Source organism: Notolabrus celidotus, chromosome 11 (genome assembly GCF_009762535.1).
Source record: "Notolabrus celidotus isolate fNotCel1 chromosome 11, fNotCel1.pri, whole genome shotgun sequence".
In the NCBI taxonomy this organism is placed as follows: Eukaryota; Metazoa; Chordata; class Actinopteri; order Labriformes; family Labridae; genus Notolabrus; species Notolabrus celidotus.
This window is the reverse complement of record NC_048282.1, coordinates 8,906,432-8,921,944: the sequence shown is the minus strand read 5'-3', so window position 1 is coordinate 8,921,944 and position 15,513 is coordinate 8,906,432. Positions and strand designations below refer to the sequence as shown.

The following is a 15,513-nucleotide window of genomic DNA, read 5'->3' as shown; positions in this document are numbered from 1 at the left end:
CTAAGAGAAAAAAAACAAAAAAACAGAAGAGTCAGAAAATAAGTGTTATAGAAAATTACTAAAATTAAAGATGAAGTAAGAGTTTTAAAAATGAAGATGATTCAATTTACAAACCTATTGGTATTGATAAAGTACAATAATAATAATAATAACAATAATAGTCATTTCATCGTGCCCTATTACCCCTCTAGAACACTTCGCTCCCAACATGCAGGCCTGCGTGTCGTACCTTAAGTCTCTTAAAATAGTACGGGAGGTGGAGCTTTCAGTTATCAAGCCCCTCTCCTTTGGAATCATCTACCAGTCAGGGTCTGGGAGGCAGACACCCTCTCTACTTTTAAGAGTAGGCTTCAAACTTTTTTTTTTGATAAAGCTTAAAGTTAGAGCTGGCTCAGGCTTTGACCAGCTCTTAGTTATGCTGCTATAGGCTTAGACTGCTGGGGAAACTGGCACAGTAACACACTGGGATCCTTTCTCACCCACCCCCCCATCACTTACTTTAACTCTCCCTGTCCCATTGAAAGTTACTAACCATATAACTTTCTGGAGTCCCTGAGCTCCCTTGTCTCCTAGGTTCCTCTGAGCTGCCGTAGGCTGCCTGCTGCTGTGGACGTTCCAGACTCCAGCTGATGCAGATGTGCTGGATTCCAGCGGTAACATCTACTACTACTACTACTACTACTGGTCTCACCACTATCCCTGCTCCCTCTCCTCTATCCCTCTTTCCAACCCCAACTCAGTTGAGGCAGATGTCTGTCTAACATGAGTCTGGTTCTGCTCGAGGTTTCTGCCTGTTAAAAGGAAGTTTTTCCTTGCTGCTGTAACTAGCTAAATACTGGGACGTGCAATGCTAATGGTGGATTAAGGTGGGGTAAGACCGTCTTATCATGTCTTGGTGTTGGGTCTCTGTTAATAATTTAACATAGAGTACGGTCTAGACCTGCTCTGTTTGTAAAGAGTCTTGAGATAACATTTGTTGTAATTTGGCGCGATACAAGATTGATTGATTGATTGATTGATTGATTGATTGATTGATTGATAGTCTAGAGCTTTGCATTTCCTCTCTAAATCCATTTTAATCATTTAACAGGATCACTTAGAGATAAATCCAGTTGTATTCATGTTGGCCTTGTACTGACACTTTTTAATGTAGGGACTCTTCAAATGGGCCACTCTCTCCTCACTGAAAGAGCTGCTTGTAATTTCTTAAGTCTCCCATAAAACACATCAAACTGTACAGCTTAAATCAAAGGTTAAGTAAAATGTGGCTTACATAAACATAATAACTAACAGGATGTCTTCCTCTTTGCTGCTGGGATGGCAGACTGGGTAAAAACATGAGTTTGCAGTCTTAATAAATGTAAATTTGTAATGCAAATAAGCAGGAAAGGAGCTTTAAACTGGCCTTGAGATTATATAATCCTGTTTGCAGGAACGCTGCATGAATTCTGTTCCTTAACTCTCCTTGAATTAGTGTCGAGTCTGCAGAAATTAGCTTGCTGAAGACCCTGTCTTGTTTATTTAAAACCAAACAGCTCACCTTCAGGTTTTTTAATTTTCCAAATATTTTAAGGATGTATTTTGTCTTCATGAAAAGACATAACAGACAAATATCACTGCACTTGATTTGTGCTTCAGTGCAAGGTCAAACTATCAAACATGTTGTTCATGCTGTGTGGGAAACAGCTTGTTTAACAGCTTGTTTCAAACCTGCTTCTCCTTCTTTTGTCGCCTCCCTTCAATAAATCAGAGCCCATAACGACTTAAAATTAGAAGCATAATAGTAAAGGTTGCATTGACAAGCTGAACTTCAAATGAAGATCTATTTCAAAGAAAGCCAAAGTGTGTTTGCCTTTGAAAAGGTGTCATTTTCAGTCATGGATGGAAAACAACTTTGGTCATGCTGGAGAACTTGGATTTCATACTTTTACATCAGACGATCTCTGTGAAAGCTGTTTCTAATGACAAGATTTCTCTTTGTCTAAAGACCTTAAGTGACAGCACTCAAAGTCCTATCAATCCGACTCCTTTTTTGTTCCTTAACTACACCAGAATAATCTAGAGAACATGAGAAAAAATGAATTTCTTTCTTTTACATCATACAGAGTGCAGCTTTAAAAATAACAGCACATCTCTCCGTGGAAAACTTCAAACGCCATCACTCAAAGTGGAATGTAAGGTCTTTGAGGGGCCTGTGAAGTACAATGTGCTATTATTTATATCATAATTACTATTGTTATTATTAAAAAAACTGTTTCCGGCAACAAGACTTGAGATTAAATATGTATAACAAGGTGAAATCTTTACGATAACCACGGAGTGAGGTGTATTTAGTTTCAGATAAATTAACTCTTCTGATCTTTCAGCTTATTTTTAAATTCCCATCCCCTCCTGGTTTGAAGTTAAAGCTCTCACCTTCTTTGCAGCGTCGATACACTTCATGTACTCTTTGGCCAGGTCTGAACACTTAAGGGTCTGGTCTCTGTTGGCTCTGTAACAGGATAGAATCTGAGTCTGCACGCCAACACACACCGGCTCTGTGCTGCGATACCTGCAGAGAGACAAAGAGAAGTGGAAATATAAGTGGTGTGAAAATACACAAGGCGTCAGTCCCTCCTTATTGCTGACACTTTAAAGAAGAAAAGCAGATTGATACCGGGTTGAAATGAACATTTGTTCAGCATACTTAAAAAAGACCAGATAATTCAAACACACATCTCCTGAACATACTCTGGATTTTTCTTTAGCAAATGTAAGTGAAGTTTGGGATTCTGTTTGGGACTTTCTGATCTCTATAATGAAGTTTGTATGGAAGGATCTGCAATTTTTGGTTGGGTGCTTTTTCAAGGTGGCATTAACATGTTTTGTTGTTACCCTCACCCACAGCTGCACACATTTTAGATTCTGCAAGTACTCTAGCTTAGTGGTTCTAAATATTTTCGTCTAGCCATAATGCAGCTTGTGTGTGTGCCAGATCAAACATCATGCAGGTAACACACTGCCAGTGTAAGACAGCACTAAGAATAATTTTATCACTAGTATAGACAATGTTATATAGAAACCATTACCCAGTTAAAAATATGTTATTTCATTTTGAATATGTCATTATTTCATCCTCAGCCATCTGGTGAACCTGAGAAAGTATTAGGTTTAGTATCAGAGTTTAGCCAGCATTTAAAAACAACATGAGCCCTGCCAAACAAGATTTCCCTGCCAATTTGACTCACCACGTCACGCCCATAGACTGTATAAATAATGGACGTAGTATCTGTGATGTCACTTCAGTCGAGCTAGTGTGAGGTAAAGAGGCGGGCTTTGAGCCTACTTGCTGACAGCTACGTACAGTGTTCCCGTCTGTCAATCAAGTCAGCTGTAGCTCTCGTAATGGAAAACTTGTAATCTCAATATCTTCAAAACTGCTGCGTTATGAAAAAAATTCACCCCTGTACAGCGTGAGTCGATTGAGAAATAGCTTTCCAGACTACACTGCAAGATCGCCCTTTTTGAATTAGTGTGTATGTGGTTTCCGGTATTTCCAGAGCCAGCCTCATGCAGACACTCAAGAAACTGCAGCTGTTAACACTTCCGCATTGGCTTCAATTCTTGCAGCCGGAGGTTGCTGCTTGGTCACGCCAGGCAATGGTGCTATTGCCAAAGAGGGTAACGGGAATGGAAATTAACAGGGTTCCCACTCTTTTCCAGAGATCATTTTCCAGGACATTTCCAGGACATTTTCATTGATGATCAAGCTGGTATGACAGTCTAAATTTAGTTCCTAATTTAGTTCCTAAATAGTCCAATATGTTCCTCTCAGTGGAAGTCTACATTGAAAGACGTGTAGTCTATGGCTATCAATGAAATCATCTCTTACATACTTAAAAATTATGGCAAATTGATAATAGAATAATGCAACCACAGATGTACAGAACTTCACTTTATTAGTGCAACCAAGTAACAATGATGGGCAACATCTCAGCTTTCTCTTTTCTCAAAAAATATAAAATGAGCTAAGAAAAAAACAAAAGAACCAGCAAAGGAATTAAGAAGCTGCCTTACTGAAATAATTAAATAATAATGATGATCAGTGGATCAGTGCTTTAATGACCTAAATAGAACTTAATGACAAAAATGGCCGCAAATGTTTCTCAACTCAACCTCAAAATATACCTGCTTAATCATGATATTCATCCTGTGGTTGATAAACAAAAAAACGTGACATTTGCTTTGTTTTATGAGTTACCGTAAACTCCGAAAAAAATTGCACCGGTGTAAAGACGCACTCTGTATTTGAAGATCTCTCAGAGATTTAAAAAATGTATGTGTGCTTGAATTTGGTTCTGTTTGCATGAGTTTGGTTCTGGTTCTGTTTGCTCGAGTTTGGTTCTGGTTCTGTTTGCTTGAGTTTGGTTCTGGTTCTGGTTCTGTTTGCTAGAGTTCAGTTCTGGTTCGGTTCGGTTCTGGTTCAGTTCTTGTCTGGTTCTGGTACGGTTCGGTTCTTGTTCGGTTCTGGTACGGTTCGGGTTTAGTTCTGGTACGGTTCTGGTTCGGTTCTGGTTCGGTTCTGGTACGGCTCGGTTCAAGTTCGGTTCTGGTTCGGTTCTGGTACGGTTTGGGTTCAGTTCTGGTATGGTTCGGGTTCGGTTCTGGTCCTGTTCTGGTTCGGTTCTAGTACAGTTTGGTTCGGTTCTGGTATGGTTCGGTTCGGTTCTGGTACGGTTCGGTACTTGTTCGGTTCTGGTAAGGTTCGGGTTCAGTTCTGGTACGTTTCTTTTTCAGTTCTGGTTCGGTTCTGGTTCGGTTCTGGTTCGGTTCTGGTACGGTTCGGTTCTGGTTCGGTTCTGGTTCAGTCCTGTTCTGGTTCGGTTCTAGTACAGTTCGGTTCGGTTCTGGATCGGTTCTGATACGGTTCTGATACGGTTCGGTTCTGTTGCGGTTCGGTTCTTGTTCGGTTCTGGTAAGGTTCGGGTTCAGTTCTGGTACGTTTCTTGTCCGATTCTGGTCCGGGTCTGGTTCGGTTCTGGTTTGGTCCTGTTCTGGTTTGGTCCTGTTCTGGTTTGGTCCTGTTCTGGTTCGGTTCTCGTTCAGGTCTGGTTCCGTTCTAGTTGGGTTTGGTTTGGTTCTGGTTCTGTTTGCTTGAGTTTAGTTCTGGTTCTAAACCTAACCCTAACCCTAAACCTAGCCCTAACCCTAACCCTAATCATAACCCTAACCCTAACCCTAACCCTAATCCTAACCCTAAACCTAGCCCTAACCCTAACCCTAACCCTAGCCCTAACCCTAACCCTAATCATAACCCTAACCCTAACCTTAATCCTAACCCTAATCCTAACCCTAACTCTAACCCTAACCCTAGCCCTAACCCTAACCCTAACCCTAATCATAACCCTAACCCTAACCCTAATCCTAACCCTAACCCTAACCCTAATCCTAACACTAACCCTAATCATAACCCTAACCCTAATCATAACCCTTACCCTAACCCTAACCCTAACCCTAATCCTAACCCTAACCCTAGCCCTAACCCTAACCCTAATCCTAACCCTAACCCTAATCACAACCCTAACCCTAACCCTAACCCTAGCCCTAACCCTAACCCTAATCATAACCCTAACCCTAACCCTAATCCTAACCCTAATCCTAACACTAACCCTAACCCTAATCATAACCCTAACCCTAGCCCTAACCCTAATCCTAACACTAACCCTAACCCTAACCCTAATCCTAACCCTAACCCTAACCCTAATCCTAATCCTAACCCTAACCCTAATCATAACCCTAACCCTAACCCTAACCCTAATCCTAACCCTAACCCTAATCATAACCCTAACCCTAACCCTAATCCTAACACTAACCCTAACCCTAACCCTTACCCTAACCCTAACCCTAACCCTAATCCTAACCCTAATCATAACCCTAACCCTAACCCTAGCCCTAACCCTAACCCTAACCCTAATCATAACCCTAACCCTAATCCTAACCCTAATCCTAACACTAACCCTAACCCTAATCATAACCCTAACCCTAGCCCTAACCCTAATCATAACCCTAACCCTAACCCTAACCCTAACCCTAACCCTAATCCTAACCCTAACCCTAATCATAACCCTAACCCTAACCCTAACCCTAACCCTAATCCTAACCCTAACCCTAATCATAACCCTAACCCTAACCCTAATCCTAACACTAACCATAACCCTAACCCTTACCCTAACCCTAACCCTAACCCTAATCCTAACCCTAATTATAACCCTAACCCTAACCCTAGCCCTAACCCTAACCCTAACCCTAATCATAACCCTAACCCTAACCCTAATCCTAACACTAACCCTAACCCTAATCATAACCCTAACCCTAACCCTAATCCTAACACTAACCCTAACCCTAATCATAACCCTAACCCTAACCCTAACCCTAATCCTAACCCTAACTCTAACCCTAATCCTAACCCTTACCCTAACCCTAACCCTAACCCTCACCCTAACCCTAAACCCTAGTCACAACCCTAACCCTAATCCTAACCCTAGGATCAGGGTAAGAATGGTTATGTAAAATAATAAATGCACAAAATTGGTCAATGATAAGGCTTCTCATAAAAACACTGTACGTAAAAGGGTTTTCAACACAAACCATTAGTTTTTGCAAAGTTAAGGTAAAACATACGGCTACAAAAGAGCCTAAATTAGGAGCTGTTCGGGACTCAATAGAGTCTTCTTTGGGAGCCGAGTTAAAAGAGCCGGCTCTCTGAAAAGAGCCGACTTTCCCATCACTAAAGCACATGCTTACTACCATTTGCACTCTTAGTTTCCCTCGGAACTATTTGTATTGTAAAACGTATCAATGTAAATACTTCAGACCTGTACCATAGTGATAAACAGATAACACTTCAATTTGAATCAAGTAAATCCCACTTGTATACTTTAAAACAGAGGGTCATTTCATTCCTTGTGGACTCAACATGACAGCATTTATACTTTTCAAGTAATTGATCTTAAACGCTTTCAGAAAATTAACAGTAGTAGTAGTAGTAGTAGTACTAACATATCCTTTCAAGCCACCAAATGGTATCATAACAATGGTGTATATGCTGTTTTGTAATGACAGCACAATTTTGTAATTTATTAGAAATCTATTCAAATTATTTCACGGACCCCCACGCTATGGTTCATGGACCCCCAGGGGTCCCAGGACCCCACTTTGAGAACAACTGAGCTAGAGTACAGTAATTGAGCTCTCAGCCTGCAGAGAAAGTTGTGAGGCACAGACCCCTGAGCTCTCTGCCCGACTCCGCTGGTCACACTATAACTTAAATATAAGACTCTTTGAATCAAAAGAGCACTCTACAAGGTTAATGTACCATAAAACATAAACGATAAACCCCCGTCTTCTGTGAATGCAATATTATGACCAAGTGAAGGAGAAAAGATGTGAAAAAAGTTGTTGTTAATCGGGTCAGGTCAAACGCAGCCATGTTGGAATCATTTTCCAGGACTATATGTGATTTTCCAGGACATTTGACTTTTTCTCCCATTTTTCAGGTGTTTTCCAGTGCTGGAAAACTGGTCAACTGTTTTCCCTGTTTTCCAGGTTTTCCAGGACGCGTGGGAACCCTGAATTAAGTGGCTGAAGAAGATGGCAGCAAAATAATGTAAGCAGAAGAGAGGGATGGTAGATGTGGTAGAAAGAAGTTCAGGAAGAAAGAAAGAATTATTCCAGCTTTTTACGCTGAGAAAAGAGGGACAGAATGGGATGCAGTCAAATCTGCAGACGAGACAGTGACTGCCCATTTTATTGACATGTTCATGCAGCCAATAAAAGAACAAAAAGATGTGATTTTTTCGAAGATGAAGAAAAAATATTTATATTTAGCATGAATAACAAAAGGTCTGAGAATGAGAGAAGACAAAGCTAAGAACAATTAATAATTGTACACACACCAACCTGTTCAAAAAGCTACGCTGAGCAAAGAACGTGCTTCACTGCAAATCATGCAATTAGTGCTAAATCACATTTAATTGAGTGGGTAGGATCATTCTGATCAAATACAGCAGAAAAGTGTGCTTTGAGAGATTGAATCAGCCGTGCCTAATTTGATATGTGGGCTGTATTATAATTGGTCTTTGCCTGTCTATCTGTGTGATTGTTAACTATGACAGGCCTGCTGCCTGGGCGCCTCGCTGTAATGGATTCTGACTGATTGAAGCAGAGACAAGCCAGTTACATACACCCACGCAGGTAGGGAATGCGCATGCACAAATGTACACACCCACACACACTTTGTAGTAGACTGTAAACAGTGTTCACGCACACACGTGGACCCCCTCCACACGGTGCTCCGTGCACACCTTCTCAGTGAGGAGCATTTAACACCGGGTTTAATTGAAAGCCGAATTAAAGGCTCTTTTTGGCTTTGATTCACGGAGGAGAACTGACCTCAGCGTTTCAATTACAGCAAATCAACGTCCACACATGCACACACATGCCATTCATCATCAGCAGCAGTATCATGCAGTTTATCTGAGCCTGGGAGACTGAGGTTAAAGAGGAAAACGAACAGACGGAGGGAAAAACACATAAAGGAAGCAAGTGAGATAAAAAGATGAAAGGGGAAGGGATGAAGCATCTATTGGTGTTCTATCATAAGACCATTTTAAAAAGATGACAGCCAATCAGATTACTCTGTTCCCCCAGCACCACCTCCAGTGGTTTATCTTGCCTCTTTAATGTCTACTTTTTGTCTCTGTCTTCTCTCAAACTCAGTCTCCTTTCTCACTTCTCCCCTCGCTCTCCCCCCTCCTCCTTTTCTCTCATCACATTAACAACACAGAGAGGACAACACCAAGGCGCGCCATCTTTATCTCGCTCTCCGTTTGAGGCTGCAGAAGATAAGGAACTCTCCTTTAATTTGAAATAAATGGCCTTCATCAGGGAAGCCAAAGCCTCCTGATAGCGCTGCGTGGTTTATTAAAGGCGCTTGAAGCAGAAAATTGGCTCAGCCGCAGCGAAAGCTAAAGCTCTGTCCACATGCTACGACAAATTGAAGGTGAGGTTTTAAATCAACAATATTAACTGAGCCGCTTACAAAAATAAATAAATAGGAGTGGAGCGAGCTGGAGGAAGGGGAGGCCTTGGGTTTCTTAAGCTGGAACGAGGTAAAGCAGCGTCCCTGACAGCCTGTTGAGCCATGTTCAGGGATGTTGTTGTTTTTGATGTGTATGGGGTGCTGTGAAAGCATTCTAGGGAGAGACATTTTTTGGGAGAGTTTTCACGCACCCATGAGCGGTAAATATGACAAAACATAAACAGTCAGATTAGTTGCTTAATTAATGGTGCTGCCCATTATTTTTAATCTCCGCCAGCGAAGGCGGAGGCGTACTGCACACAGAGGCCTCAGACTTCTGGAGCACGCAGACCAGCTTACCGAGACAAAGAGAGGGAGAGAAATGAAAGGAAAGAAATTGGAAAATGGAAAAGACACAAAACACACCGCTGACTACAAAAGCCTCTGGCAAAGCTACGGGACTGATAAGGAAGATGCTTTTATCGCCTCTAAACCACGCTTCTCTCCGAGTTGGACTGATGTTTTTTGTGTTTTCCTTAATAGCCTTGGCTATACATATGAAGCATTGTTTATCCTGCATGCCATTTTATTTCCATCTTGTCAACTACAAAGTGTTGGTATCTGTTCTGTGTTTTAGGCAGCTAATTAGAAAATCTTGTTAACATCTCACAGAAAGCGCCAAAGGGGAAAAAACGAGAGAATCCATTAATGTGACTGACTTGAGGGCTACAGTATAGTTTCAGTAAAAGTCTGCTATGTCTTGCTTGTGCACCAGCACCGAGGAATGTTGTATTACACGTTCAATAGTTTGTCCTCTGTCCCTTTTATATGTAAATGCATGGCTCTGGTTGTATATTTAAAAAAATAATAATATGCATCTAATTGCTGGAGGCGGCAGTAGTTCATTATGGTTGCCACCCGCCATTAAACGGAGGGAAGATGAAGAAGCATCAGCAGAAGAAGACTGAGTAACTAGATAGTTAGCCATCATTACGTGGCTTTCACTGCAGCGCAAATCATGTGGAGGAGATGACAGAAAAAAGCGAGGTAGCTTCCGTACACACAAACCGTTTTTTCTCATCAGTTTCCTCATCAGTTTGGGGATTTGGTAAAAAAAACAAAACAGGGTGTTTGTGGATAACATGTAACTCAGGACCAAAAAGCCATAAATAGAGCAGTCACTTTACCATAAGTTGTAATAATTACAATAAGGAGGATAAAAGGTAATCTTAATTCTAACCATCATCATTTGTCACTTATTGTAAAAAGATTTCTCTCTTTGTTGCAAGAAAAACTTCAGAGGAAACAAAGCTGCATAATGAATATTTGTTCATTCCTTATTTCAAATTATCTGACTTTTGTAGCTTTTGTTTTTAATTAATGTGAACATTTTAATATTATGAAATAAAGTGCATTGCAAATCCCCAAGTATTAAACCTAGGGATTTCTTCTTTCTTTATGTGCCCTCTGTTCCTGAAGTCAAATAGTTCTCTTATCACTGAACACTTCAGCCTGCACTGTAAGGATTAACATTATGTTTGACATTCTGTTTTACACTCTCTCCTACTTGTCTCTCTACAACTCACACAGTTAGCTTGTCTTAAGCCCTCATGTCAAGGAGGACGTATTCATCGTTACTGCTGCTCTCTACAATCTTATCATTACCTGAGAACACAGGTCTTTTAAAGACGAGAGAGTATGGCTTACCTGCGCCAATCACAGGTGACTGTCATGACAGAAATACATGGATTGAGTTTGTGCAGAAAATCTGACAGGCAGAATTAACACCATTTGGATGTTTAAAGATAGAACCTCTCTTGCCAACATTTTGGGTAAAAGGTTTGTTTACATTTATGACTTTAATTACATGCACAGTATGATTGAGTCTGCAGGGAATTAGCTTAGTTAATAATGAAGAAAGTGGATCAACTCAAAGCCTGGTTCTGTCCAAAGCTGAAACAACAGCCTACCAGCTCCGCTAAATCTCACTGAGTGACATTTTTTATCCAAGTTAATCCTTCCCCCTGCTTTCATTCTCTATGCTAAATTAAAATAGTCTATACTTATTTAGCACTTTCTGCAGTCTGACCACTCAAAGCTCTATCTACGCTACAAGCCACAGTTACCCATTCATGCCACATTCATACACTGAAAGTAGAGGCTGCCATGTTAATAGCACATCCGTCTTGAGTAGTCCTACTCACAAACCACTGGCTATTTAAGCTGGGATTGAACCACCAACCCTCACAATGAAAGATCATTTTTTTTGCCTTTATTGGATAGGACAGCTGAAGAGAGACAGGAAATGTGGGGAGTAGAGAGTGGGGGAAGACATGCAGTAAAGGTCGACCAGCGACCTTTGCGACGAGGACTATAGCCTCTATACACGGGACGCTTAGACTGCTAGGCCATCAGCGCTCCGACTGAAAGAAAATTATACCACTCAACCACAACCACCCATTGGCTACTTGTGACATTTAGAAAGTCATAGATGTTAGCCAACCTGTAGCCTCTCATCTCACTCCCCCTTATAGGTGTGGGAGAACCAAGCGGCAACCTCCGGTCTAAAAATATAAGTCCAAAGCAGAAGTGTTAAAAGCTGCAGTTCATCGAGGATCCGCTTGAGGCTGGCTCCGGAAGTACCAGAAGTCAGATACACATGAATGGGAAAAAGACGATCTTTGCAGCATTAATAAACATGTTTACAGCCTGGTACAAAAGACGAGTGTAGCCTGAATAGCTCATTTCTCGATGTGCTCTCACTGTGAGGGGGGTGAATTTTATCTAACGCGGCAATTTCAAAGATATTGAGATTACTAGTCTTCCAATGAGAGACACAGCTGCCTACAGGAAAGCAGGAAAGGCTAGGAGGCTCAAAGCCCGCCTCTTTACGTCACACTGGATCGACAGAAGCAATATGGCTCCCGCCGACGATTGGTCTCAAAACAGTTCTTCAGAAACAGATGGGTGACATCACGGACACTACGTCCATATTTTATACAGTCTATGGGGAGAACCAACGCTGGTGAAAAACCCACAAGGCCCTCTGTTTCGAAATTTTCCTGATGGTGATGAAACATAGTGGGCCTTCTTTACGTATTTCCCTGGACTGTCATTAAAAAGTGGAAGTAGGTTTCAACTGATGTTTTTAATCATTTAATACAGAACTAAACCCAATCTATAAATTATCAAAATAAATAAGTCTTAAATAGACAGCCAAGCTTTACTATCAAGCTATCTGTAATTGGCAAGCCACTACCATGGGTACTATTTTAGCTGCTCCTCAGAGAATAAGAAAACTATTGGTGATGCTGCTTTAAAGCACCAAACTCCTGGATGTCGGTTTAGCCTGCCAAAGGATCTGAGAGGCTCTGGAGATATTGAGACTTATAAAAAATAAACTAAAAAGTCTCTATTCAGTCTGGCTTTTATTACTTACTGTTTCATATTGATTTTAATGTTGTTCTATTATTTTTTATATTTTAACTATCTGTTTTTTATTATTTATCAATTCAACTCTATTGATATTTTTAGTCTTAACTCTTATCCTTGTCCATTTTTCTTTCATTTATTTTAACTATTTACAGTGGGTACGGAAAATATTCAGACCCCTTAACTTTTTCTTCATTTTGTTATGTTACAGCCATATTCAAAAATGGATTAAATTTTTTTTTTCCCCTCTAAAGTCTACACATAATACCCCATAACGACAAAGTGAAAAATATTTTGTAAAAATTTTTGCAAATGAGTTAAAAATAAAACACTCAAATATCGCATGTGCATAAGTATTCAGACCCTTTCCTTTGAAACTCAAAATTGAGCTCAGGCGCATCCTGTTTCCTCTGACCATCCTTGAAATCTTTCTACAACGTGATTGGAGTCCACCTGTGGTAAATTCAATTGATTGGACGTGTTTTGGAAAGGCACACACCTGTCTATATAAGATCCCACAGTTGGCAGTGCATGTCAGAGCACAAACCAAGCCATGAAGTCAAAGGAATTGTCTGTAGACCTCCGAGACAGGATTGTATCGAGGCACAGATCTGGGGAAGCGTACAGACGAAATTCTGCTGCATTGAAGATCCAAAAGAGCACAGTGGTGTCCATCATACGTAAATGAAAGAAGTTGAAATCACCAGGACTCTCCCTAGAGCTGGCCGCCTGGCCAAAATGAGTGATTGGGGGAGAAGGGCCTTGTTCAGGGAGGTGACCAAGAACCCAACGGTCACTCTGACAGAGCTCCAGTGTTCCTCTGTGGAGATGGGAGAACCTTCTAGAAGGACAACCATCTCTGCAGCACTCCACAGATCAGGTCTTTATGGTGGAGTGGCCAGACGGAAGCCACTCCTCAGTACAAAGCACATGAAAGTTTGCCAAAAGGCACCTAAAGGACTCTCAGACCATGAGAAACAACATTCTCTGGTCTGATGAAACCAAGATTGAACTCTTTGGCCTGAATGTCTGGAGGAACCCAGGCACTGCTCATCATCTGGCCAATACCATCCCTACAGTGAAGCATGGTGGTGGCAGCATCATGCTGTGGGAAGTTTTTCAGCGGCAGGAACTGGGAGACTAGTCAGGATCAAGGGAAAGATGAACGCAGCAAAGTACAGAGAGATTCTTGACGACAACCTGCTCCAGAGTGCTCTGGACCTCAAACTGCAGCGAAGGTTCACATTCCAACAGGACACAGATCCTAAGCACACAGCCAAGATAACAAAGGAGTGGCTTCAGGACAAGTCTCTGAATGTCGTTGAGTGGCCCAGCCAGAGCCCGGACTTAAACCCGATTGAACATCTCTGGAAAGACCTGAAAATAGCTGTGCACCGACGCTCCCCATCCAACCTCATCAAGCTTGAGAGGATGTGCAAAGAGGAATGGGATAAACTCCTCAGATCCAGGTGTGCTAAGCTTGTAGCATCATTTGTGTACAAGATGGATAGCGTAATCAATCTTCTCCTGTAAACTTAAAACGTATTTCACCAAATGTCAACAGCTTTGAGGTTAGCTTGATTCTAACTAATAGAAATGCAGATATCTTGCACTTGTTTTGCAGCGCTTCAATAATCAGCTTGAACAAGTTAGGAGCTATTATCGGTATAATCCTGGTGCAGAGGGGAAGAAGTGTGGAATGAATCTCTTTCACCCTAAATAACCTTGGTGCTCTGAAGGCAGAATGAAAGAGCGTGAGGTAAACAGGTCCATCCTTATCTGTTAAGGTTGGAAATGGCATTTGACGTGTCAGAGTCAGAATTACTGAGCACACTGCTCCGACATTACCAGTTTGATTAATACTGGTGCAGAGGAGAAGTAAAGAGAGGCAGAGAGAGGATAACAAGTGAGAAAAAGGGCAGAAGAGGTGAAGAGGAAAACAGCCAGAGAGACAGAGTTGCCTCTTATCTCTTGCTTGTAGCTTGTATGCACCTGTACCCTGACAGCTTTTCAATTGACTGAGGGCACACATCCTCTTCTCCCCTATCTTGTATCTCAACACTCCTTCACTCTCCCATCTCTCCATCCCTATCACAACTACAACCAGGCAGAGAGGCTCCTCCATGTACTTGTACTTAGACTTCACTTTGTCTCTTGTAAACAGTGAAGCAGAGGTGCAGCTCTCAGGGCCTTTCACACTTCTTTATGTATGGTGTATTAGTGAACTAAATTCCTTTTCAGTTTTACAGCTTTAACCAATACACACCATGCACACTGCTGAGAATAAAGGGTGAACAGCTCTCTTTTTGCAAGAGAGAAAGTGGATAATTTAGGGGTAACCTTAGTAACAATGTGTATTACAGTGTGATATTCAATGCCGTTTCTGTGTGTAGAATATTTTGATTTCACACATCACTCAACTAATTGAGCATAGCGTTAGTTCAGGCAGGCCATTAAGTCAAGCTGCTCTATTTAAACAGCTTTAGCCTGGTTACTTTTGCTGCTTGCGCTGTAAACCACTTCATACTATACAGCCACCATCCCTCCTTTTCTGCTGTGTCTGATTTCACCAGTGTCATATGTATTGTCACTGATGGGGTGTTTGCTGGTGCTCTCCCTGCCTTGGTTTTGTATTCACATGAGAGAGAGGTAATAATAATAATAATAATAATAATAATAAAAATAATAATAATAATAATAATAATAATAATAATAATAATAATAATAATAATAATAATAATAACAATAATAATAATAATAATAATAATAATAATAATAATAATGATGTTTACAAAGAGTCATTTGCAGTTTTGAGGCGGGAATTTACCTCTTTTGATGAGAGCAGTCCTGACTGAATAGTGAGTCAATCAATGTATTTTTTTGATTCATATGGTGGCTCAAATGACAGGCTTATGACACGTGTGATGTTGGTGGTTAAATAACTAGTTTTTGTTCATCTACATAGAAAATATTTTGAGTAAAAATCTATTCATGAATCATGACTTTGGAATTTTTTGAACAGT

General features: G+C 41.0%; 1 protein-coding gene across 3 annotated transcripts in view; it reads right to left on the bottom strand.

Moving 5' to 3' along the window:
* Positions 1-15,513, bottom strand: part of chchd6a (coiled-coil-helix-coiled-coil-helix domain containing 6a) — a 114,218-nt gene that overhangs the window by 26,261 nt on the left and 72,444 nt on the right. For all 3 annotated transcript variants that reach the window (XM_034696846.1, XM_034696847.1, XM_034696848.1), the window contains one exon: positions 2,416-2,551. In XM_034696846.1, the coding sequence (XP_034552737.1) occupies positions 2,416-2,551 (136 nt within the window). The remainder of the gene's footprint in view (positions 1-2,415; positions 2,552-15,513) is intronic.